Source organism: Leopardus geoffroyi, chromosome D1, assembly GCF_018350155.1.
Source record: "Leopardus geoffroyi isolate Oge1 chromosome D1, O.geoffroyi_Oge1_pat1.0, whole genome shotgun sequence".
Taxonomy (NCBI): domain Eukaryota; kingdom Metazoa; phylum Chordata; class Mammalia; order Carnivora; family Felidae; genus Leopardus; species Leopardus geoffroyi.
In genome coordinates, this window is record NC_059329.1 from 113,453,620 (window position 1) to 113,478,873 (window position 25,254).

Sequence of the window (25,254 nt, forward strand, 5' to 3'; positions counted from 1 at the left end):
GACAAGGGCAAGCAAGCAGGCAGCGCGCTCGGCCCCGAGGCCAAGCCGGTGGAAGACTGGGGGCGGGTGGACAGCTCCGGTCTCGGGGGGTTTGAGCAGAGCTGTCTGGGCGGCAACAGGGGGGCCTCCTAGCTGGGGACGGACTCCTCGTGGGACGGGCTCCAGGCGGGGGAGGGCCAACTTGGGTGATCAGGCTCTCTCCAGAGCCCTGGGGCCCGGCTGCACGCCCCCTCTTCCAGGAAGCTCTCCGGCATCTGACCCTCCGTCCCTCCGTGGCTCACCCCCAGGTCCCCTGTTTAACCCATGGGAATTTGCAGGACTCGGGCTGGAAGAGTTTATTGCCAGTCTGTGCCCTGGGGCCACTGGTCACCGGACTCAGTCCTTCTTCCGGGCCACAGGCTGTCTCCAGAGCACGAGGAGGACAAGGAGGTTGATGGCAAACTGCATGTGGCCGAAGACAGGGACCCCAAAGCTGCGGTACAGGAGGCCGCCCAGGGTGGGCCCCAGGGTCTGAGTCAACGGCTGCACGGTGGCACAGAGGCCCAGCATGGTCCCTGAGGGGTGGGGGTGGGCGGCAAGTCAGGCTGCCCTGGCCACCCGCTTCCCGGACGCAGCCCAGGTCTCCCGTGTTCACCGCCCCCGACCCTGTCCGCTGTCTGATCGCCCAGCTCCCTCCACCCAGACTGTGCTTTTCGGACCACCCAGCCACTCAGGGGCCACACGGGTGCCTGCACCCTGCCCCAGAAAGTTCCCAAGCCCAGGAGGAGCCCCGGAGTGGAGCCACAGGTCAGGGGCTAGGCCCCGCCCTCTCAGGCCGGTTGAGCCTGGAGAGAGCCTCCCTGACCTGGGGACGGGGGGCTTGGGGGGAGATCCTCCTGAGCCACAGAGTGAGGGCTGGGGCTGGGGTGCAAGGCAGGCTCCCCAGAGCCTCCACCACCCTCGTACCGACTGGAGGATGCCCTCCGCAGGACCGGGGCGGGGTCCTGGGGGCCCTCGAGGGGCAGCCCACCCGCCTCCCTGCACCCACGTCCTCCCCGGGCTCACCTGGCCGCCTCTGCCCCCAGCTACCTGACTCCCCTGTCGCTAGGCCCCTCCGGGCAGCTGTGTCCTGTGTGTGCGTGCGTGTATTGTCAAGACATGTGCCCAGAGGGTCCCCAGCTCCAGGGGCTCAGGGCCCCCGCTCCGCTCAGGTTGCTGGAGAGCCCGCCGGGTGAGCTGGGAGCGGCCTGGTCCGGCCCCGCCTGGGCCCAGGGCCCGGCGTGGGGGAAATTTAAGAGCGGCTTCTCCCATCGCCCACACGCCCTGCAGACACCGGGAGCAATTACCGCCCCCTCTGTGGTCTCGGGTTCCCAGGCTGGCTCTGGGAACCAGCTCCCCGGTCCCTCTGAGCCGAGGGGCGGGGCCTCAGGTGCGGCCCCGCCCTCCTCCCTGCCGGGCCCTGCCTCCATCTCTCCAAGCTTCGTTCCCCGGCGTCCTCCTGGCCTCTCCTGGGGGCCGGTCCAGCGCTCCAGGAAGCCCTCCGGGCCCTGCCTGGCCTCCCCGGACCAGAAGCAGCCCTGAGGTGCGACCTTGCAACCATCGGCCATCGGGTTCCCATCTCGGCCTCTAGAGCTCAGCCTGCCCCTCCCCCCTTGGCAGACAGGCGGCTAGAGTTGGAGCCAGGGGTGGAGGGGTGGCCAGTCAGGTGGGCTCTCTAGCCTGCTGGGATGTTCTTCAACCCCAACCAGCCACAGGAGCCCGAGAGGCCACCTGCACCATTGCCCCCGGGGGCAGGGCAGGGGCAGGGAGCTGAGTCTGGACAGGAGGCTTGTAGGCCTCTGGAAAGAACGCTGGGCACAGAGTGAGGGCTGGGGGATCCCCTGTGTGGGGACACCCGTGTCCTACGGGAGGGGGGGGGCGCTGGGGGCTTTCTGGGTTTAACCGGCTGCGTGCCTTCCCCCACTCACTCAGGGAGCACGTGCACCCCCGACCCACCCCGTGCTGGAGGGGGGACCCCACCTCCCGGCCTGGCAGCCCCCTGTGCTGACCACGCTTGGCCCCACTGGGCTGTCTTCCTAACTGGCCTCTTCAGGAGCCTTTCAGTTCCAACCCCCTCCACACCTCGCTGAGCCGGGTCCTGGCCTGGAATGTTCCAATCTTCCCCTTCCTCTTTTATAGGGAAATCCTGCCCCTGCTTCAGAGCCCAGCCAGACAGCAGCTCCGAGAAGCCCCCTTTCCACCCCCCAGGCCCAGTCCAGCCTGGTGGCGGCCAGAATTCTCACCTGAGCCATCTTGCAGCCCCCCCCCCCCGCCCCCCGCCCCGCCACTTGGACCCAGGGCCACCCACCCCACTCAGTACTCACTGGGTCTGGGCAGACCCAGCCTGAAATTGGGGAGGCGGGGGAGCTGCTCCATCCAAAACTGCCCAGAGAGCTTCCCAGAGAGGAGGCCCCGGGGGGTCCCCTGCCCCTCACTGGCTCACCCGTGTCTGCGGCTGACACGGCCTTGGTCAGCATGCTGTCGGTGACCACGTTGAGGGCACACAGGCTGAAGACCAGGCCCGGCATTAGGAGGCAGAAGTGGAGGACGTCGGACATCAGTGCCTGGCGTGGGACAGGGAGGCCACGGGATTGGGGGGGCCACACAGGACCGGCGTGGAAGGGCCCATCCCCGGAGCCCCACAGAGCCGGCCCCGGGGGGAGGGGGCCCTGGGGCTCACATGCAGCCTGGGATGTGCAGACGGCTGGGGTGATGGGCCCGGGACCCCGCTGTCAGTGGGGTGCGGCCCCGAGGAAAGTGCTCACCATGGCCAGTCCCACCAGGACGAAGCCCAGCACGCTGGCCCGGAGCAGCGCCCTCTCCGAGAAGCGACGGCTGAGCCGCCCGATGACCAGGCCCTGAATGACCTGGGGAGACAGAGCGAGAGGCCGGCTGGGAGGGGTCTGGCCGGGGGCGGCCCCCCACAGCTGGGGACCCCCTCCCAGCCCTAGCAGCCACCCGGCTGGAGGAGAAGGGCGGGTCCCGAAGCGGCCAGGTCCTCGGGAGGCGGGGTGGCCTGGGCACCGCACGTCGGCACCCATACACCCGGACAGTCATCTCCAAAACGGATCCTGTGTCCTTTATTTCCAGCGTGATGAACACATTTTCATCAAGCGAAGGCCGACTAACTGCTCACAGGCGGCTTACGGGGAGGGCAACAGCTTCCTCTGCGTGGACCCTCTCCACAGCCCCCACCCCAGTCTGAGTAAATCTAGGTCCTTCCTGGCCCTGCGGACCCCCCCGACATGTCCTCCGAGCCCAGTCTGCTGCTTCAGGCAGCTCAGCAGCTGGCGTGCTCCCCACCCCAGGGCCTTTGCACTTACAGCCCCTCCCGACCCCCACCCCCCCAACCGATTGTCCCATCTAAAATTGCACCTCTGCCCTTCTGAGGACCCTTATTCTCCTCTGACAGCTCATCACCCCTGGCACATGAGATGAGGGTGGTCGGGGGCTTATCTCTGTCTCCCCCAGCCCTGTACGATGGACGCTTCCCACCACTGTGGTGGCACCGTGCCTGGGGTGGACGTGAGGGCCACGTGGGGGCTCTCGCAGGACGGCCTGCGACAGACGGGGGTCTGCAAGTCCGCTGGGGTGGTGACGCCATCCCTCAGGACCGTCTGGGCTGCCACTGCCCCCAGCCCCCAACCCCAACGCCCCCCACGGGGAGGGGGATGCCGTGGTCCCCTTGGGGTCAGGCTGCAGCCCACACGCTTCGGGGTGGGGCAGGAAATGGTTTGCGGAGGGAGGCAGCAGGTGGGAGCCCAGCTGTGGGGGCGCCCAGGCTGCCTCTTGAGACCCTCGGTGACCGGCCCTACCCCGTGGGGCTGGGGGCTGGGAGGGGACTGGCAGAGGGGGCCTCAGGCCTCCCCCTGTAGACACAAAACCCCACCCTCTGCCCGCAGAGGTTCCAGACGCAGCTGGGGCCTCAGCTGCCCCCGGGGGTCGCCCGCCGTCCTTAGCGGTGCTGGAGCCCCAGGCCCGTCTCGGGCGGGGTCACCATCGGGCACCTTGCCCCGGGCCAGGCCGGAACTACCCGCGTCTGTCCCTGAGGGTCTTAGGGGGTCTCTTGGCGTTCGCAGAGGTTCAGGCCTGGTCTCCTGGGTCTGGGAGTCTCCAGGGCAGGGCCCAGGCGGGCTGGAGCGGCCATTTAGAGCCCGCGGTCCCCAGCTCTGGAGAATTATCATTGTTTCCAGTCTGTGGCCCACCAGCCGGGCGGCAGCAGCCCTGAGGCCTTCCTGCCCTTGTGGCTGCTATTCTCGCACCAGGGGTGAGACCCGTCCTGGGCCCAGAGGCGTGGGGAGCAGATGCCCAGGAGGAGCTGGGAATGTCACGCGCTTCCCTCCCCTTCAGACGGTCCCAGAATAGCCCCTCCCGCACTCCGGCTGTCGCCACCTGTCCCTGCGCCCTGGGCCCTGGTGCAGATGCCCCGGAGGAGCTGGGGCCTGGGAGACGGGCCGCCCCGTACCACCGGAAGGCGGCTGCCCGTCTCAGGGCGCCTCGCAAGGACCGAGTGACCGTCACTTGGGTGGGGCTTCTTCCTCTTCTAAGAGCTTTGCGGGGTTAGCTCACCTCATCGGCCCAGCCACCCCACAGGGGTCACTCGCCTGATGGGCAAGGAGGCCGGGGCTCCAAGGGCCCGAGGAACTTGCCCGCATCTTGTCACCAGCTCTCTCCCGCCCTGTCCTTCTGCTGGGGGGCGCCCGGCTGCACACTCGGAGGACCGTGCACCCTCGCATGCTTCCAGACAGGAGGCCAGGGGCTCGCCGGCCTCCTCTGGGTACCAGCCCCCTCCCTCCCCTCTCCGGGGCAGACGAGTGTGCAAGCCGGGTGCAGGCCCGTTGGTGGCTGCCTCGGGCAGGGAGGGGAGGGCACACTCCCCCGGGGACAGGAGGGCAGCCGGAAGCTAACGGTACGGAACAGCGATGGCAGGCGCTCAGGGCAGCGCCCTGCAGGGCCCGTTGCGTCTGAGACGCGCCCCACGTGCCCGGCACCCACTCACCATCTGGAGAAGCCCGAAGAAGGACATGAGGTAGCCGGCCTGGGCGGCATCCAGCTGGAAGAAGTCCATGGAGACGATGGGGAACATGACCATGAAGAGCCCTGGGAGGGGGGTTCAGGGAGGGCGGGTGACCGTGGGGCCCTGGTGGCCTTCCCTGTGATTTGGTGGCTCTCTGGCACGGGGAGCGGGGCCCCAGGGACCGATGTAGCCCGTGCGCAGGAAGGTGCCGGAGGCTACCCCGTGGCTGGGCGGGAGCCCAGGGCATCCTGTGCGAAGGCGGTCAGGAGGTGGGGGGCCCGGGGCCGACCGTGTGAAAGGGTTTGACTCCGGACCCACTGGTGGCCCCCGAAGGCCCCTTCGACTGAAGTCGGACCGGAGTCTCCAGGCGCCGGCCCAGCCAGGCGGTCCCCTGACTCAGCCTTCAACCCCGGTGCCCCGACCCCGAGATTTGCAGCACCGTTTTGCAAGAAGGCCCTGCGGGTGAGGGGTTAGCCCTGGGGCACCAGCACGAAGCCTCGCTAGTTTGTTCTCTGCGCTGCCCCCAAGGAGAGGACCCCGGACGGGGGCTGGAGGTGGGTGCTGGGCACCCCTGAGGGTTCGTCTCAGACGCACCGCCTCCCCTGCTCTCGGACGGACCCCGGGGGGCTTGCCAAGCACAGGGCACTTCGGACTGTGCGTGAGGGGGGCCCTGCGGGGCTGCAGGGAATGGGGCACCGCCTTCCCCTCCTCCCTCCCTCCCTCCACTCGGCAGGAACCAGGGGGCCGCCCCTTCTCCAGGACGCGCGTGAAGGGGAAAGCGTGCGGCCCGGGATACAGGGCGGAGAAGGGGGACGCCCTGACCGCAGGCCCCCTCCCCACGGCCCCGAGCTCTCAGCTGCACCGGGTCTGGGACTCACCGAAGGGGAGGCTGGACGCCACCTTGATGAGGAACACGGGCAGGACCCCCGATTGCAGCAGCAGGCGGGTGATGGCCTTCAGGTCAAACACGTTGGCCTGGGGTCCGCCTGGGGGGACCCGGAGAGGCTGGGCAGGCCTCAGCCCATTTCCAGCTCCCTGACCTGGTCTCGGCCGTGCTGCAGGGTCCGGGAAAGCACCCCGCACCCATGCCGGCACCTGCTCTCAGCAGATACTCCTCCCTCTGGCCGTGGCACCTGCTCGTGGGCTCGGGAGCCCACAGGTCCCGGCACCCCCCTTCGCTGGCCCCTTTGGGGGCACCGGGCAGCTCATCACGCTCCTAGGGCTGAGCCCTCCGCCCCCACTGACCCTGAAGCCCCCGAATTCTAGGAGGCGCTCCGGAAACACAGTGCTTCTGCTGTCGGGCGCCCTGGCCTGGCCCTGGCTCCCCCAGCCCTTGTGACCCAGGCAGTGGCTCGTGGGCACCATGGCACCTGGCGATTTGGGACTCAGGATCCTGGCTAACCCTGCCCCGTGGTCCTTCCCGTCCTCCCCGGGCCTCCCCTACATCTCTCCTGCCTCCAGCCTCAGCCTCTCTGATGCCCGCGCCCCCCCCGCCAGCAGACAGGAAGCCACTGTCGTGCATCTTGGCCTTGGCCGACTCTCCCTGCAGGGAGGCCCGGGGTGCTGGCTGGGGAGGCGGAGGGCTCAGGCCTCATACCCGCCCGGCGTCCAGGTACCATGTCCCTGAGGGGGCCGGCCTGGCGGGGCGTCCCAGGCGGGGCTTACCTGCGGGGACCGCCCGGTCGTGAGCACTGGCTCCTTTCGTGCTAACGGGGATAAAGGTAAAGCTGAGGACAGCTCCCACGAGGTTGGCCACCAGAGCCACAGTCGCGGGGCACTGCATCCTGGGGGCGACAGTAGTGGTCACACAGGACGTGGGTCCCAGGCCGTGGGCACCACACGCGGCCCCTACCGGCCCCTTCAGCCACAATGAGGTCTCAGCAGCTGAGAACCGCTCAAACCCCCCCCCCCCCAAGCCATGTCCCCACGGCCTGTGACCTGGAGGGAGGGGACGGGACCCTCAGGGCGCATTCATTGAAGGGGCAGACGAAGCCGTCACCGTGTCCGACGGTCACACTGCAGCGGCAGCTTTCGGCAGCCACAGCACGTGGGCCCCGGTCCCTGAGCGCGAGCCCGGGAGGTGAGCCCCGGCGGGCTGGGCGGGGGTTCTCCCAGGAGGTGTCGAGGGGTGGGAAGACCCCCAGGGGCCGACCCGGTGCTCCTGCTGCACCCAGCCGGGGCAGGGGCATTGGACACCTGGGGGCCTGCGCCTCAGCCCCGGGCGGTGTCTGGACGGGGATCTCCCTGCACAGCCCTGGACGGAGGAGCAAACGGGTTCCCAGAGGAAGGGCCCTGCCTCCCTCTGCGGGGACTGGACGGGCCTCCCGGGGTGGGGGACGGCTCGACTGTCCCTGTAGGTGCCGCTTCTCTGTCCCTGGGGGCTGATGGGGAGACACACGCCACGCGGCACTGGGGCCGGGACGCCAGGAGGGGGTGCCGGCGACCCCGAGGTGCAGGGGCGGGCCCGGGGCTCGGGTCTGCATCTCGGCTCCACCTGCACGAAGACCATGGGACCCCGCGCGGCCTCCTCTGTGTCGTGGAGACCGGCACGCCTCCTTCCCTTCCCTCCTGGGGAGCGCTCCTGTTCCCCCTCGACCTGGGGGGCGGGACATTCCGGGCTGGGGGAGGGGCTTTGGGCACCACCCTCAGGATGCCCTCCCTCCTGCCCGCCGCCGCATCGAGGACCCAGACTCGGGAGGGCCCTCAGCTTCCGAGAAAACCCTTCCGGGCTGTGGGTCATCGGGTGGAAACTCAGGCCCTGACCCCTCCGGTGACCCCACGTCACCTGACAACGCTGGCCCTGGGGCCAGCCCTCGTGACCGTCCCCGTTTCCTCCTGCGGGCCAACCGCCCCCTCCGGGGGTGGGGGACGGAGGGAGGAACACGTGGGAGCCTCTTACTGAGCCAGGCTGCTCGGCCCTTCCAGGCTGGTGCCTGGCCAGAGAGCCCTTCCCCTCAGCGGCAGCGGGAGCTCCTATGCACCCTGCAGGAGCCCGTCTCCGTGCGCCCCGGCAGTCCTCCCCAGGGGGCACTCTGTCCTCTGAGAGGGGCTCGCTCCTGCAGACACACCTGGCCCTGAGGACGACTGAGCCTGGCCGGGACCCCGAGCCGAGACCGCGGAACAGGTGAGAGCCGTTCACCCGCACGCAGCCCTGACGCCTACCTGAGCGGAGCTCCCGCTCAGGGCCGCACAGCATGGGACGAGAGGGGGGTGGGTGTCCCCTGCTCTCCGAGCGAGGCCAGCCACAAGCTGAGTGCCCCCGCCCCGCCCCCCACGGCTGCACGTGTGCACACGCAGACGAGCAAGGCACACACACACACACACACACAGGGCTCCTGTGGGCAACCACAGCCAGGAGAGGCCCTGTTCCCCGTGGGGTCAGTGAGGCGTGGGGGCGGGGCCGCCCCGTGTCCCCGGCCGGGACCTGCCCAGGCGCACACAGTTGGTCCAGCCTGCACGTGCTGCGGACCCCCCCCCCCCTCAGTGGCCCATGTCAGGGCCCCCGGCCGACTCCCACTGCCGGGGATGGTGGGCGCTCGGGCTTTCTGGGCACCAGGCTTCCAAATGAACGGGAATTCCCACCGACTGACGCCCCGGGGAGGGACGAGGCCAGCACGGACCAAAGCCCCCTGAACTGATCTGTGACGTGGGCAGGGACACCCCGGGCCCGGTGGCTGTCCCCAGAGAGAAGGGCCCTTTCTTCAGGACCCGCATGTCACTGCGCAGGGCCTGGGGGGCAGGGACAGAGCCTGCTTTCTTTGCCAGATGCCCCGGAAATTCGTGGGAGCAGAGGCGGCCACTTAGGTGGCTATTCTGGGAGGCTGGTGACAAGTGTGGGCTGGGTGGCAAAGAGCCAGGCCCCTTCTTGTGGGCTCTCACCCCCCCCCCCCACTCCGGCGTGCTAGCTGGTAAACCGAAGGAAACATAAGGACTCTGGGGGCCCCGGAAGGAGTCGAGGGGCCACAGCTTCCCAGGGGACGTCGGAGGGAGGGAGTGTCCTTCCTCCACCCACCCCCGCCACAGGCCCCCTTCCAGCTCCCCCAGGACAAAATGCCGGAAAGACCTCATGCCTCTGCGTGGAGGGACTTCTCAGCCCTTTCTGGCCTTGTGCCCCCACCGGGTAGGCGGGCGGGCACTGCTCTGCCCTCCCGGACGAGACTCGACGCCCCTCCCCAGGGACCTTCGGGTCAGTGCGCCCCTGAGCACGAGGCAGAATCAGGTCCCTTGCTGGGGGCCTCCTGCTTCCTTTGTGCAGGATCACGAGGGGCGTCTGCGAGCCGTGGTTGTTGGCTCATTGGACGGACGGGAGGCTGGAGGGATGAAGGCCGGGAAAGGACTCCGGGCAGGACTCTGGGCACCAGTCTTTTGTCCCTTTGCCCTTCCCGGTGGCGACCTTGCTGGGTGACTTCCTTTCCTCAGATGCAAATGAGGGCCACCCTCCCCGGGGACACCCTGTCCCCATCCCCCACGGGCGGCACGGGTCCCCGGGGGCCGCCTGGCCGTCCTGGAGCCCAGCCCACCGGCCTCCGTTCGTCACGGCTGGTTGCCCACGCTGGTCAAACGGTGCAGGCTATAAACGCCACCTCTCACCTCTATCTCGAGGGCCTGGAGTTTGCCAAGCCGACAGAATCAGGAGGGCGGTGGGCTGGGCCATTGGCCCACCCTATGTGGACTGGCCACAGGGTGACAGTGCTCGGGAAGCCTGGGCCACCCTCCCTCCTGCTCTGTGGCTCCCCTGGCCCAGGGGACGCAGGGCCTCCCGGGTGGCACCGCCCTCTCCTATCCAACCCGGACGGCAGGCTGGGGTCAGCTGGGGCCCAGCCTCATGTGACGCTTGGCTGTGAGGGTCTCCAGAGAGTCACTGGACGTCCAGCCTGGGGCTTGGGGTGAAGTCCCCCTGCCCTGCCCCATCCACATCCCATGATAGTGCGGCAAGAACAATGTCTGAAAATGGGAGTCTTTGTGGGGCCACTCCTGATTCAGCCTCCCTCTGGCTTCTGGGTCCCAGAAAAAAGGCCTAAAAGCCTTGTCTGGCCTAACGCTTTGCAGCCCTCTGTGTTCCCAGAGCACCTGATCCCTCCAGTCCCACCCACACAGGCCTCCGAACAAGCCCCAGGCCTTTTCCTGCCCCAGGGCCTTTGCACAGGCTCCCCCTCTGCCTGGAACACTGTCCCAGCCCCACCTTCAGTAGCTGCCTTCTCTCTCACTTCTCGGGTCTAAGCTGAGCTCGCTCTTGGCCAGGTGGGCCCTGTGCTGTATTTCCCGCTGCCCGGAAAACCCAGGGTCTCTCGGTCAGGTCTCTGTGGCCCCCTGTGGTGGGGAGGCCGCACACCGGGCTGGCCCCGCACGGCCTCAATGAGCCATCGTGAGCACCGAGTGGGACAGGCCGCCTGGCTGACCCATGAGTCACTCCTGTCCCAGTGTGTTTACTCATTAACTTCCAGGGGAAGCGGCCGTGTCACCCGGGCAGAAACCCTCTGTCAGCAGGATGAGGGCTTCCTATTCCCCGGCCAGAACAAAGGCTGAGACGGAGTCCCCAGTCTTCAGGGCTGCAGATAAGGAGTATAATAAATCCCCTCGGAGTCGCCGAGCGCCCCCGGGCAAAGCTCGCCCTGGGGCCAGAGCGGGGCCCCTCTCCCGCGTTAGCGCCCAGGAGGGCCGCCAGTGACGGTGACACCATTGGCACCGTGTCAGTTTGCCCGGCCCAGCCCCCAGCCGGGCCCAAATCCCCCCCGAGCCGAAAGGAATTGCTACCCTCGGGGGCATCTGTCCAAATCCCGACCCCTTCCAGGGGACGGAGCCCAAGCCTCGCACTCGGCGGGGGAAGCCTGTCCACGCTGACTCCAGCCATCAGGCCTGGGGGCTGGCTCGACATTCGACGGGGACCCCCGGACCCCCCCCCCCGTCCCCCCCCCGGGACCTGACTCAGCTGGGCTCCGCAGGCTGGTGCTGCCTACCGCCGAGGCCCAGGGCGCACTTGTGGGAAGGGCGTGATAGAGGCCTCCCCAGGCTGTGAGGCGCTGGGCTCAGGGCCGTGAGTCACCGAGCGGCCCCCACCTGCTAAGTGACTCAGGGCCTGGGCCCTGGGTAGGAGAGCTCCAGGCTGAGCCGAAACCAGTTCTACCGGTGCCCGCCCCACACCCGCAGGCTGCCAAGGGCACTTCCTCTCCCCTCACCTGCTCCCGGAGGTGGGGGACACGGCTGATGCCTTTTGGGGGAGGGGTCACCGGGGCACGGGAGGCAGGAAGATGGCCAGCCAGGGAGCCCTCGCAATGTGCCTCGGTTTTCACCGAGGAAAAGGAAGGAAGGCGGGATGTGGCCCTCGCCACGGGGCTTCGGGGTCCGGGAGCCCGCCTCCCCCGAGCCTTGGATGGGGAGGCTCACTCTCTCCGGGGCCTCCGTTTTCCCACCAGAGGATGCATAGGGTTATAAAGCACCTGCGATCTCGGGATGAAAGAAGGCAGGGAATTGAATGGATATTTCCGGAACACGAGGGCAGGGGCGCAGGCAATCTTGGGGGAGGCCCAGGGGAGAGGACAGTGAGTGGTGTCTCCTGGGTCGGCAGCTGGGACGGAAAACAGGAAGGTGACGACGAGAGGGGGGTTGGGGGGGGGGGACAAGAGGGGGCGTGGGGGGGAGGGCTGGGGGGTGGTCCTAGGCACGGGCACAGTCGCAGGCCCCACAGCGAGCGAGGGTGGGCCCATTTCACGGGTGAGGGCGCCTGTCAAGGTGACCACGGTAACAGGCGCCTGGCTGTTGAGTCCAGGGAGGTGGGGCAGCGTGGGGGCGGGGAGGCTCCTCCGGGCCCTGCCTCTCCCTCTCCCGCACACTCTTCACGCCCAGACGTCCCCCCCCACACCCCGCCCCGTACACCCTTCGACCCTCTTCCTTTTCTCCCCGGGAGCACAGAGGTTCTCCTCCTCTTGCTCCTGGTCTAGCGACTGAGGCTCCCATCACCCCCAGCGGCTCATGTGCAGGCAGAACCCATGGTCACTGCCGCCCCTCGGAGCGCCAAGGGTCCTCCCCTCCTTGACCTGCACGCCTCTCGGCTTCCGGATGTTCTCCTGGATCTCCTTCCCTTCTCGGCCTCACTGTACCTCCTCCTTGACCCCGCTTCTAATGTGAAGTGGCAGGTTGGGGCTCGGGGCTTGGGGCTCAAGCTGAACCCGTGCCTGGGGCTTAAACACCACCCGCCTGAGGACACGGCCCTGCTCTGCTCACTATAGGTCCCCTCACTCAGCTGCCCGATCCATAGCTGCCTGGAGGGCCTAACGGGCACCAGACTCAGCCCGACGGAGACCCATCTGCCACGGGCATGGCGGATGGCTCAGACCTCAGCAAGGTTCACGGCTCCCCCCCAAGGCCGGCCCCAGAGTCCAGGCGTGGCCTTGGGTTCACACCTACATCCCAGCCGTCAGCAAATCCGAGGCAGACCCTGCCTCCTGCCCACCTCGGCTCCCTGCCCTCCCTGCTCCCCACTCCATCCACACCGGCCTCCCTGGTCGTCCTGCCGCCCCCCTCACCTCCCGCAGGTGACACCCTGGTGACCACCCGTCTGTCTGGCCCCCGATCGCGCTGTATTACTTCTCCCACCAGGCAGTTCACCCCGACACTTTAGAAATACGTATCATTTTCATTTCATCCGAGGACCCGGCCTGTCCTAGCCACCACGGTATCCCAGAACCTGGAATCCCAGGGCACCTAATAGGTGCTCAATAAATCCCGGTGAGGAAGCAGATGAAAGGAATTCTGCCTCCCCCCCCCCGCAGCCTCCTGGCTGAGGGGCTCCGTGGAGACAGACATCTGCACCCCAGACTCTGATGAAAATCCTGGGGTGGGGAGCTGGTGGAGCCGGCCACGGGACCCTCCCCTTCCCCCGTCCCTGCGGATCAGCCATCACCCGCTGCATCTACCACTGTTGGGGGCTGTCTGGGGGCACTGGGGGAGCCTGGGGAGACCGATGCCCCCAGAGGCCCAGGGGCCAGCACAGGCTCATCCGAGATCGGAAGGAGGGCTGTCAGCAGAGGTGCCTGTGTGTGTTCCTCTGTGTGTGTGTGTGTGACTTCAGAGACCAGCAAGGTTCCTGTCCTGAATAGCGCCCCAGGGCAACTCCCTAAGGCCGGCACGGGTGGGTCCCCAGCTGGCACAGGGCCTCCCATCCACAGCTGGGCACCCACATTCCAGACCAAAAGCAAAGACTTGAGTCGAAGGAAGGCAAGGAGCAAGGTCCACTCCTATGAAAGAAGCCGATTTTGAGTGGGTGCTGGGGCTGCTGGGGAGAGGGAGGAGGAATGGGGGTGGGGCAGCGGAAGTGAGATTCCCCGCCCACGCCTGGCAGGGCCTGTCCAGGGCTCGGTGTCCCGGGTTCAAGGTTCCTCTCTTCTCCCAGGGGGCACTCCAAGGACTGCAGGTGCAGACGGCTCTGTGCAGTCACGGAACCGCCCACAGGCTGCCCTCGAGTCCTCCTGCCCGCAGCACCCCCATCGCAGGATGCCCGCTGGTCGTCCGGGGACCCCGCCTCCAGGGCCTGCCGTCCAATTTCTTCAGGTCCGGCCTGGTTTTCATGTGACCCGGGCCAGCCGCGTGCGTCCCCCTAGCCTGGGACCTCCGGGTGCCCTCCGTGCCGCCCTGGCGCGCACCCTGCGGGACTGCACGGGCCGCGCCACCTGCTTGGGTCGGCTCCCGTCCCTGCCCTGTCCATCCTGCCAGCCCCGCCCACCCGCTCGCCGCGCCCCCTCCGGCCCCGCCCGCTCACTAGCCACGCCCCCTCCAGCCCCGCCCACCGCGTGGCGCGTGGGTCCCTGCTGACCGTCCCACACCGGACCCAAGACGTTCAACGTGCAGACGGAGAAACCGAGGCCCGGCGAGGTGGTCGGCCCGGGCCCACCCAGTCTCGGCCATCCCGACCAGCACCCGCACCCCGCTTCCTGGCCCGCCCCCCCGACCTCCCGGCCTGGTTCCAGCCTCGGCCACTCACCCGCACGTGGCGCTCAGGGTCCCGCCGAGCAGTGAGCCAAAGATCATGCCGACCCCGAAACACAGGCCGAGGCGGCCCAGGGCCGCGGGCAGTTCCTGGGGCTCAGACAGGTCCGCGATGGTCATCTGCGCGACTGGGTGCGGGGTGGGGCGCGGTTCAGGCCTAGGCCGCTCGGGGCTCCGCGAGGGGGCCGCACGGCTCAGTCCCCGCCCCGCACCCTGAGGTTGCCCCGCGCAAGGCCGCCTGGTCCACACCCCCCAGGACCTACTCCGCACCTGCACAGGCCACGCCCCCCCACCCTCAGCCACCTGCCCCCCAGGCCACGTCCCCATGTCACCCCCCCCCCCACCTCGGTCCCGCTCCCTGGCCTAGACTGGTACCCAGAGGAGACCCGCGCCCCGCACCTCCCTCAGGTCGTGACCTCAGCCCCCACCCCCACCCGCAGTCCTCCCGCAGCCCCAGCGGGCCCCCGCCTGGCCCTACCTGGCATCTCCTGCATGAACGCGACAGGCAAGGGCGTGGCGTAGAGCAAGGCCACGCCGGGCAGGGCAGGGCTGCAGGCGGCCGCCAGGAGCAGGTAGAAGGCAGAGGACGCCAGGAAGGCGAGCGTGAACGCCGCGCGAGCCCCGCGCCGGTCGGCGAACCTGGGGGAACCGAACCTGTGATCCTCACAGATACCGAGCAGGTCCTGCCAGCTCTGCCCCTGACGCCCGCCCCCTGGGGCTGCCGAGGAGCTAGGCCGCAGGGGTCTCGCCTCGGAGCCTCAGTGTCGCCATCCTTCCAGTGGGTCAGCTTTCGGGACCTGGGGGTGTCTGGCCCAGCAGGGCCCTCCTGCTCCCTTTGAGAACACCTTGCGGGCTCCAAAGGGAGCAAGGTGCGTGTGTGTTGTGCAGAAAGTGTCTCCAGGCTCCTGCCCTGTCTCCACCCGGCCTCCGAGCAGGGCCGTGAAACCCTTGGGAGCCCTGCTCGGTCCGACGTTACCGCCTCTGGAGCCCCTTTTCTGGACAGTTCCCCCGAAGATCTGACGCCTGCCACGTGGATCTCCACCCCAGGGCTTGCGGGAGGATGTCTGCCCTCATGTCCCTGAGCCCGAGGCCCCAGCAGCGCTGAGGCCGGTGGAGGTGTGGGGGTCCAGGGGCGTCGCTGGTGGGACCCCCAGCTCGGCAATGCTGGACGTTTCCAGCCACGACAGCCCTGCCAGGACAATCCCCTCTTTGGCCACAAACCAGAATTCGTGGAAGAGGCGGGCAGGGCCCCGGGGAGCAGGGGTCCCCGGCATGAAAGGGACTATTGTGCCCAGTGTCGGTCTGAGAGGCTGGCACGACCCAGCCCCTGACCTCCGAGGGGCAGGCCCGGGTCATCGTTGGGGGGAGGGCCCCCAGACTCCCTGCCCCACGGTACCTGCCCAACACGGGCCCGCCCAGCAGCTGAAGCGCGCCAAAGGTGGTCTGCAGGTGGCCGAAGGCGACGGAGTCCAGGCCCAGCCTCCGGGTCAGGTACTGCAGACACAGGGGGGCCCATGGGAAGGGTCAGGGTCTGGATCCAGGGTCCCCGGAGGGTGAGGAGGGGGAGAGGTGGCCCCGGGCTGGGCGGGAGGGAGCTGCTCTGACCAGTCTGCGGTGGGTCTGGGAGGGGCCTGGGGCCTGGGACTCAGCTGCGTCTCCCACAGCCAGGAGACCACGGGGCCTCTGGGGCCAGGCTCTAACAGGCAGCGGCTGGCCCTCCTTCCCCTCTGCGGGGCGCACCTCAAACAGGTGGGGGGGGGGCCCAGCCCCCACCGGTTTAGCCTCGTTCGCTCAAAGCTGCCCCGTGGACTGCAGTATCTTCCCTGAACGACACAGGCCTCCTCTTTGTGGGTTCCAGCCTCTCCTGGCCCCTCTGGAGCCATGCCCACCTGGGGAGGTAAAGGCAGCGACCAGTGTCTCTCCAGAGCCCTGGAGGCTCTCGCCCTCCTGCCTCAGTCTTCCTGCTGCTCTGCGTCTGACACTCCAGGGAGCCTCGCTGGGCCCCCAGGACAGCTGCTGTCCTGGGACCTCTCTCCTGAACTGCCGCTGGCTCTCCACTCGATGTCCAGAAGCATCTGGAATGCAGCACATCCAGAACGGACTCCCCATGGCCTCCCCCCAGGACCGGCCCCTCTGCTCCCTTGCTGACACCCCCCCCCACCCCGGCAAGGGTTCAGGTCCAAACCCCGGTGTCTTCCCTGAACCCCTCTTTTCTTGCACAGCCACATTCTTTTTTTTTTTTTTAAATGTTTATTTATTTTTGAGAGAGAGAAAGTGGGGGAGGGGCAGAGAGCGAGGGAGACGGAGAATCCCCAGCAGGCTCCACGCTGTCAGCACGGAGCCTGATGCGGGGCTCGAAATCATGAACCGTTGCACAGCCACATTCAATACATCGGCAGCTCCCGGGCTCACCCTTCACAGACCTTGAGGCCAGCGAGGCCTTCCCCGCGGCCAGCATCCTCCTGGAGTCCTGGCAGCCTCTCTCTCTGGCCTTCCCTCCTTCTCCCCTCCACTCACTCCTCTCTAGCTGCACTGTTCTCACTACTGCCCCAGGGCCTTTGCACTAACTAGCCAGGCTTGCTCTTTGTTTCCTTTAAGCCCGCCTTCTCAGGAAGGCTTTCCTGATCCCAAAGCCGCCACACGTCTGTGGGCAGCCCCAGCACCCCCCGCACGCCTCAGGATCTTACGCACAGCACAGTCTAAGGATGGTTTAGTCCCTGCCCGCTGTGTTCCAAGCTCTGAGAACAGGGTGCACACAGTAAGTGCTCGACGGGCATTTGTTGAACGATACGTACAACATCCACGGGAGAGCCGCCCTTGCTCTGTGCCTTTAACTGTTCTCTCGTCGCTCCCTGCACCAACCCTTCCAGGGAGGGACATTGTGACCCATTTCATGATGGGACCTCAAGGCGTCCGCCCCGGCCACCTGGCCGCTAAGGAAGGGAGTCAGGGCTTGGACCGGGCTGTCTGGGAGAAGGGAAATGGGCTTTGGGGCAGGGGTTAGGGTTCGTCACCTGGCTGGGGGCTCCTGCCGTGCCCACAGCGGCCCCCTCCCAGCCAGATCCCCAGGCACAAGTCCGCTCACGGGAATCCCCTGGGGGGCTTTAGTGGCTGTGCCATGGCCCCACCCAGACCAGACAGAGAAGGGGCTCTGGGACGTTTCAAGCCCCCCCCCCACCCCGGGTGCTGCTGCCCTGAGAGGGTGGGAGCCCGGCCAGCCCCACACGGGTCTGTTGAATGAATAAGCAAGGGTGCAAAGGTGGGATCGATGAAGAGTGGGCGGGCGGGCCCTGAGTGCTGACCGTGGCGCTTAACCAACCGCCTGCCCCCTCCAGGCAGCGCTCCAGGCCGGGAGGGTGGGGGCAGCAGAGGAGGTGATGCGTCAAGCCCCGCCCTCTCGGTCCCGGTCGGGGAGACATGCGGCGGGATGTGGGGTGCGGACATCGGGCAGGAAGACTGGCCAAGCAGGACCTGGACAGAGGGTCCGGGCAGGGGTTGGGAGGGGAGGCTCGCTGCGGAGAAGGCCTGAGCGGAGGCCCGAGCGCAGGAAGGACGGGAGCCGAGCAGGTGTCCCGGCGGGTGGATCCATAGGGCAATGGGGCGGGAGCCAGGCCGGCCGGGGGGAGGGGCACTGCCACGGGGCAGGGCTGGCTGTGCACCAGGGCACAGGAAGTGCCCACGGGTGGACCGGGAAGCACGGTCCCCGGGTCCCTCAACCTGTTCAGCTCCGTGTGGTGGGTGGCTCGGGCAGCACCGACCCCACGCCCGGGGCCCCGCCGTGGCACAGATGGAAGCCGAGGGGGACAGTGCGGCCGTGCTGGCGGCCAGGCTGCTGAGGGCGGGCACTCACCGGCATGATGGAAAACCGCATGAAGAGGCAGGTGAGCCCCAGGGTCACCAGCGCATAGGTGAGTAGTATGACCCCGGGACGGCCCAGAGCGCCTATCTCCCTGGAGTAGGGGCCCCGGCGCCTGGGGGCTCCGGCTCCCTGCATCCTGGGCAGGTGCGGCGGGAGAGCCTGGACGGATCGGGGCAGGAGGCCGGCACGGTGCGCAGGGGGCAAAAGTCCTGTGGTGCCCGGCGAGGGTGCTGAGTCACGGGGCGGGAGGCGGGCGGCGCTCACCTCTGGGACAGGGCCTGTGGGAGAGGCCAGTGTTGCAGGACCCCCGGGGAGGGCTTCCGGCCGCGTGCTGTGTGACCTTAGGCTCCTCCCCAGCCAGCTCTGGGGCTCTGGGCACACAGCTCCCCGGAACCTAGCCTGAGTCAAGCTGGGGGACCCACGTGCCCCATGCAGGAAGGCACCAGCACCCCATTTTAAGAGGGAGGCCCCATTTTAGAGGCCCGGATGGGTGCTGACTGCAGTTCAGGTAGGTGCCCCCTGCATGTATGGGGCTGATGTTTTTGGGTCCCTGTTGTCAGGCGAGGGGCTCCTCAGGCCCACGGTGGACCCCTCACCGCTAGGGGCGGCTTCCAGAGGCAGGCTTGACACCCTTCGCCCAGCCCAAGGGGGCTTCTGGGGTGGCCGGAGGGTGGGGCGGGGCACAGAGCAAGGCCTTGTGTGCCCTCTAGCCCCCCCCACTGGCAGAAACTAGACTTTGTAGGGCCAGGGAGGCCTCTACAAAGTGTCGCCAAATTAACACCCGACTGTCAGCTGAGCCCCGAGGGTGGCCTTCAGAGCCTGGGGTCCAGGGGTGGGAGTGGGGCTGGGCAACGGCAGGAGGAAACCCGGGGCTGGACCTTCTGGCCCCCTCCCCCTCCCGCTTCGGGGAGGCTGGGGGGTGGAGGCTAGAGGCTGAGAGCCGCGGGTCAGGGGCTGTCAGCTGGCCGCTCACAGGCTCCACACCGCAAGGGGTCCTGGTCAGGGGCGTCCTCTCCACAGTGAGCTCCGGTGCCTGCCCGGCCCTAGGGCACCGCTCCAGCGGGGTGAGCCCTCCCCGGAGAAGCTCCGGCCTGGCCCTTCCAGTGCTGGGCTCGGGCACCTGAGCTCTCCCAGTGACCCGAGGCCCCGGTCTTCCTGGGGTGACCCGGCACCAGCTTTCTTGGGGTAACCTGGGACTCTGGCCTTCCTGGGGTGACCTGGGGCACCCACCCTCCCTGGGGAGCCCCAGCCTCACCTCCACTTACAGGCCCAGGGGCGTAGCAGCCTGCCCCCCGCCCCGCCACTTCCCACACAGCCCCTGCTCTCACTCGGGTGGGGCGGCAGGAACTCTGACTTTTAGAGCCGTCGGGGCATGGGGTGGGCAGAGGGACGGGAGCCAGGGGCTGGAAAGGAGAGGAGGGGAGAGGGGTGGAGGGAGGGAAAGGAACGCAGGGCTCATTGTCTGGCCTGCCCCCTCCCTGGGGTCTGCACGGAGACCCAGAGGAGGGCCGGGGGCGGGGCGGGGAGGGGACAGGAACATTTCTGGAAACGGCTCCTGGGCCCTCTCCCCACCTCCTCTGCCGATCAGGGGACGCTGGTCCTCATTTCGCACCTGCAGCAACTGTACCCCCTTGGCCGGGCCGCCAGAGACCCGGATGCAGGTACGCCTGGCTCCAAGCCGTCTGTCTGTGGGGCTTGCAGGGGGGCTTATGGTCCCCAGGATTCCCTGCTGGAATCCTCGGGAGTACACGCACTCGGCCTCGGGGTCAGACACAGTACCCCAGGTAAGGCACCGGGCCAGGACTCTGCTGCTTGTCCCCCAGAGCCAGACCATAGGCCCAAATGTGAAGTCCCCTCTGCCTGTGTTAACTGTAGCTGAGCAGAGCGGGAAGCCGCCGGGCACCAGGCTCCCGGGCCAGGTCCTCCCGCGGTGCCCGGCGAGGGCTGGGAGGCGGGGACCAAAGTCCGGCTGTTCGGGGCAGAGCCAGGGAGCCCGCGGCCTGCGGTCGGGGCCTTTCAGGGCAGAGGCTAGTGGGCCCCGGGGCAGCGGGGGGAGCGGCTCACCGCCCCCCACCCCCCCCCCCCCCACACAGTGGGCCTGGGTTTCAGGAAGAGCTCAGTCCAGACAGTGGAAACGGGGGGGGGGGGGCGGCGTGTTTGTATCTGAGGACAGTGTCCCCTGTTCTCTGTCAGGCTCAGGAGTTGTGCTGAGAGCCCCGAGCTGGGGCAGGTGCACCAGCAGTGCTTTTCCGCAAGAACTGCACAGAAAGCCTGGCCTGGGAAGTAGGGGGACACGGTGTCTTAGACTCAACAGCCCTGGGAGGAGGATTGGCGTTCAGGTGGTTCTGTGCTCTGTGGGGGTGGGGGATGGGACCCCAGGGCCTGTGGCTGCTCCCCAGAGACCTGGCCAGGAGCTTGGGACATCATCTGGCTCCTTCTGGATTCTCTAGGCAGGAATTGTGGGTAAAGAGGCAGGAGAGGGTGGGGTGGGAGTCCCCACTCTGCCCCAGGGCAGGTCGGGGAGGCTGAGGGGACCGAGCAGCACGCGGGGTGGGCAGGAAGGGGCTGGTTACTCACCCCTCCCTTCCTCCTGCTTCTAGCAGGACGTTTGGAGGCTGGGAACTGGTCGGGGCCGAAGGGATCGGGGCTGCCGGAGGATCTGTCGCAAGCTGGCTCAGTGTGGGCGGGGCGCTTCCTGGTCCCGGAGTGTGGGAAAACTGCCCTCTGGGCTGGGCGAGGAGAGAGGAGCACCCGTAACCCTGGAATCCCCGGCCCCGGTCCTCCTTCTCCAGAGCAGCCAACCCCCCTCGCTTAGCCACTCAACAAACGCTCTGCACTTCCCCCCGGGACACACTCCGGCCCCAGGGCCAACCCAGCCACCCACCTGCCTCTCCCAGAAACAGGCTGCAGGGTGAGGCTGATCCAGGCCCACTGGAGGAATCAGGGCTGGGGTTAGGGAGGAGGGCTTCTCGGAGGAGGTGATGCCTCCAAGGAGTCTTAAGGATGAGCGAAGATGAGCCAGGGGCGGGCAGGGCCAGCCAGGCTGAACAGAGGCAGAGGGGTGAGCCAGGCTTGGGTTGTTTACTGAGAGCCCGTGTCAGCGTGTGTGGGGCAAGAGTAGATTCTGGAGAGCAGGGGTGAGGCCAGCTCTCGGTAGAGGGGGGGTCCCTGGGGAGCTCCAGAGGGCTGGGCGGGGGAGGCACAGGGTGAGGGGGCCGCGGACTTGGGGTGGGGGGTGGGGAGCTGCTCACCCCCGGGGGGCGGTCCTGATGGACTGGGCGTGGCCGGGAGAGCCCCCGCAGTGAGAGCCCCGGGAGCCCAGAGGGTTTCTCAAGGGAGAATGTGCTGGAACTCTGCGCTCGGGTGGGTGGAGACGTGGGTCAGTGTGCGGGTGCAGGAGAGTGTGGTCTGGGGCTGTGGCCCGAGCCGGGGCTTTGACGGGGGCTTCGTCCTGGGCGGATGAGCCCCTTCGTGGGTTGAGTGTTTCTTACTCTATTTCCCAAGGGCCCACCTCAAACGTTACCTCTTCGGGGATGCCCACAGGGTTTTGGCCAGTTTAGGACCAAGACCAGGGGGCGGGGTGGGGGGAGCTGTCCACCCAGGCGCAGCTTTGGGCCTCGACCAGCAGGGCGCCCAGACCCCCACAGCGGCGTCCGTGCTGGGGGCTCCGGGGGCCCCTCCCAGCTGGGAGAGGGTGTCGGATGCCGACTCCCACTTGGTGACTTGTTCTTGGAGTCCTAGCCTTACAAGGGGCACCCCGGCCGGCTGTGGGCATCGGGGGCCCGGCCGCGGCTTGTCAGCTTCATCCCAGAGGCTGCCTGGTTAAGGGTCTCAGAGGGCCAAGTCCCTCTGCAGGTGCCATAGGAGGGGCTGGGCTGGCAGGTGCCAAGGAATATTCTAGAGCTGGAGTCTGTGAGTAGGCTCCTGGGCTTGGGGCCTGGGCGGGGCTGGCCCGTGTCCAAAGCGGGGTCTCTTGAGCTGAGTGCCAGGTCAGTTTTGACTCACCCTGCGGGTGGGTTCAGGGGACTGGGCCTTGGGTTAGAGGGGAGGTTCTGCCAGCTACCGGGGGCTTCTCCACGGGCCTCTAGTGATGCAGGGACCGCAGAGTCAGGGGGAAGGAGGGAGTAGCTTGCTCGGGGGCAGAGGCCTGGGATGGACGAGCTCACACCTTGCATGCACTGAGCCCTGCTCTGCCCCTGGCTGTGTGCTGGGACGCAGGGTCCCTCATGCTGCGGCGGGGGTCCCTCATGACAGCCAGTGGAGGATGCTGGAGGTGCCCGTGGCAGGAGGCTCGCAGACTGGAGACCTGGGGTCCCCCCGTGACGGGTGGGAAGGTTATGTCCCCTTCCTCCCGCCAGAGCAGAGGAGGAACAGGGGACCCTGTCTGGGGAAACTCAGGCTTGGCGTGAGGCACCCGCTGCCCCAGCTTGCCCGGGACTGAGGCGCTTCTGGGACATGGGGCTTTCCAGGGAAAAACCCGGAGAGTTCTAGACAAACCAGGATGGCTGGCCACTCTCCCTTTATGGGTCCCTGCAGGCCAGACAGACTCATGCTGGAAGTTGGCCCAGAGGAAGGAGGGAAGGCGCTGGGGTAGGGGTAGCGGCATGGAGATGGGAACACAAGGTCATGGGCGCCCTACCTCCAGCCCCCCAGAGGGACGCCTTGCCCTGACCTCCGTGCTCAGGAGAAAAACAGCTTCGAAGGAGGGGTGTCCAACCAGGGGAGGCCGGAGCGGAAGTGGCCAGGAGCTGTGGTCTGGCCTGGCAAGGGCCTCCGAGGGGGTGTGAGAGGGCAGAAGGGCAGCCTGGAATCAGGGAGAGGCAGGCCTCTGAACCGTCCAGGAGAGCAGGACTCAGAGCAGCTGGGGCTGGGGCCCCACACCTGCTCACCAGGCTGCGGTGGGGAAACTGAGGCAGAATAAATGGCAGGAACACGCTCCTGTTCGTGTGCTCCCGGTGCTTCGCCCCCCCCCCCCCCCCACAGGCACATGCCCGAGGGGCCCGGAGTGTGCCCGCCTCTTAGGTCCCCCCGGCACGGCCTCCGCTGTCCTGCTGCCTCGTCCCCCGGCCGGAGGGAACGATGCCATGTTCTGACCATCCAGTGTCTTCCAGAACCTCTGCCCGCTGGGAACTTCATGGAGAAGCCATCCAGGAAGAAGCAGGAAGGACCTCCAGGGAGCCAGAAGAGAAGTCACAAACCCACACGAGAGCCCCCCGGCTGTCCCGCGGTCACTTCCGCCTGCCTGGATGGCGCTTAGGGAGCCTGGGTATTTTGTCTGTGCTGGGGACGGCCACACACAGTAGCCTGTCTTCCGTGCTCTGGGAGCCCTGGAACCTGGCTGGGCCGGACTCTAGGGGCCCTGGCGCCTCCCGCCCCCGGGCCCCTGGTCCCCTGCTCAGCTCCAGTGACGGCTGGGTATTGCACACGTTTGATAAACTGCAGATGAGCGAGACCCCAGCATCTCAGCCCCTTCCCCCCACGGACTCACCCTGAGAATCCTCCCTGAAGCCGGTTTCATCAGGCCGTGGATGGACCCCGCCCTGGTTTATTCACCTATTTCTGACTCCACCCACCAGCCTGGAAGCCCCTGGAGGGGAGGCCCCCCGCGCCCCCCCCCCAGGCCCCAGGGAAACACTCCCGGTCTGGATCCCGACTGGACGTTCGGGGAGGAGGGCCTGTTCAAGGACCCACGGCCAACAGTGGACTTCCAGGCTACTGTGGCTGATGTCCAACCCAAGGCGGCCACTCGCTCCACTGTCTGCCCCAAGTCAGAATCCAGAGCATCTGGGGGAGGGGCTCAGCAGGGAGGCCCCATCTGTAGGACCCAGCAGCCAGTGTGCTCAGGATAGATGGAGCCCGGGCGGCGGGGGGAGCCTGCAGTCAGCCCCAGCAGGCTGGCATCTCCGGGACTTACCAGCTCTTGACAAGGGGCTCGTCCTCTTGAGAGAGTTTCCCCATCTGTGAAATGGTCTGGGCGGATTCGGTGAGATAACGCACGGGGCTGCCCGGCACAGAGAGGGTGTGCCGACGGCAGCTGCGTACCGACCAGCGACCAGCCGGGGCTGGCCGAAGACATTGCTGAGCGCCGGGCAGAGTCGCGGGGACCTGTGCCCCACGGACCCCCAGGGCTCTGGAGGGCTTGGTGGCACTGTCCACACTGCCCAGCGTGTGAACACTATTCCACCGGGCCCTACGGGTTATTAGGGAACGGCACGTGATGGGGGCGTCGGGGTCTGAGTCTCCCCACCAGCCCACGGCCCTGCACTCAGAGCAAATGTCCAGCTTACGTGACAGTGGCAGCTGGAGGGGGCCGCTGGTGTTGCGCCGTGCTCGGCCACCCCTCTAGGTGTGCGGAGACAGTGGCCACGGGGAGGGTGCTGGCCACCGCGCCAGGCACGTGTGGACACGGCCCCCGAGACTCTTCAGGAGCCTTGCAGGGGAGAAAGCAGAGGCACAGAGAGGTTAAGCGACTTGTCCGTGGTCACACAGCTCCAGGAAGAGGCAGTTGCCGTGCCTGACTCCAAAGCCCAAAGCTTTGTGGCTTAGCCAGGCAGTGCCCCCTACCTCGTCCCCTGCCCCAACCCCTGTGCCACGTGCATGCTGCCGGCATTAGAGTGGCCAGACAGGGAAGAGCCACCAAGTGGCCACCAGCAGGAACCGGAGGGGGGCGGGGCTTGCCGCGGACTGTGGCCACGCCCCCCATCTGTCCAGCAAAGGCCTGCTGCCCCCTTCACCACGCCCCCCACATCCCAGGGTCCCAGTGCCCTCTGGCCTCATCCCTCCCGGGTCCCCAGCCCCTGCCCTGGCCTGGGATACCATCGTTTCCCAGCCGCCTGACTTCAGCCATTCCTCAGCCCCCCTCCCATCCTCTCTGCTCGAGGCACCTGCGTCCTCCATCAAACCTCAGGACCCTGGACCCTAAGCTGGAAGCTTCCAAGGCTCCTCGGCGCCTTCTCGAGGTCGCCGGCTCCTGGGCTGGACTCCAGGTCTGCACACCCGGCCCCTGAAGCCCTCTCCGGAAATCTGGTTCGTTCTGGGCTCACTCTCGGTACCAGCCGTGATGGGCGAGGGCCTGGGATTGGCCCCGTCCCCGCCTGAGACCCCCACCCTTGCCGGGATCCCCCTCCTCATCCCAAACCTGGGGGGGGGGCTCTGCTGGGGGTTCCCGCTGTACCCCACGTCCCGCCATCCTGGCACAGACCGCCCCTGTAGTGGAGGACGCTCAGGGCTTGGCGGGGGCAGCTTGGAGGTAGGCCCAGGCCTTCCCTGGCAGCCCCCAGGGTCCCCTTTAGTCGCAGGCTCATCTCTGGGGGGCCAGCAGACGTTGTGGGGCGCTCGCTCTGCAAGCCTGCTTTCTTGGATGCCGCTCCCCTGGCAG

At 67.6% G+C, this 25,254-nt stretch overlaps 1 protein-coding gene and 1 long non-coding RNA gene across 2 annotated transcripts; one reads left to right on the forward strand and one right to left on the reverse strand.

Moving 5' to 3' along the window:
• Positions 1–323: 323 nt before the first annotated feature.
• SLC22A18 (solute carrier family 22 member 18) lies at positions 324–18,011 on the reverse strand. Its single transcript, XM_045486301.1, has 10 exons — positions 17,868–18,011; positions 15,414–15,511; positions 14,496–14,656; positions 14,013–14,145; positions 6,701–6,819; positions 5,914–6,021; positions 5,018–5,118; positions 2,784–2,885; positions 2,462–2,582; positions 324–554 (listed from the first exon to the last, which is right to left on the reverse strand). Exons 1-10 carry the CDS (start codon positions 18,009–18,011, stop codon positions 376–378), a joined length of 1,266 nt encoding a protein of 421 aa, XP_045342257.1. The 3' UTR covers positions 324–375.
• Positions 18,012–18,152: 141 nt separating this feature from the next.
• On the forward strand, positions 18,153–23,328 carry LOC123602084. The gene is made up of 2 exons (XR_006714356.1): positions 18,153–18,384; positions 22,978–23,328. It is a non-coding gene; the product is annotated as an uncharacterized LOC123602084 (long non-coding RNA).
• The last annotated feature ends 1,926 nt before the right edge of the window (positions 23,329–25,254 follow it).

Coding starts and splice junctions, on each gene's coding strand:
- SLC22A18 (XM_045486301.1), bottom strand. CDS start 18,011: ATGCAGGGAGCCGGAGCCCCCAGGCGCCGGGGCCCCTACTCCAGGGAG. Junction 14,146..14,495: donor GTTCATGCAGGAGATGCCAG/GTAGGGCCAGGC, acceptor CCCCGCACCCAG/TCGCGCAGATGACCATCGCG. Junction 5,119..5,913: donor GGCGTCCAGCCTCCCCTTCG/GTGAGTCCCAGA, acceptor CCCCCCTCCCAG/GGCTCTTCATGGTCATGTTC.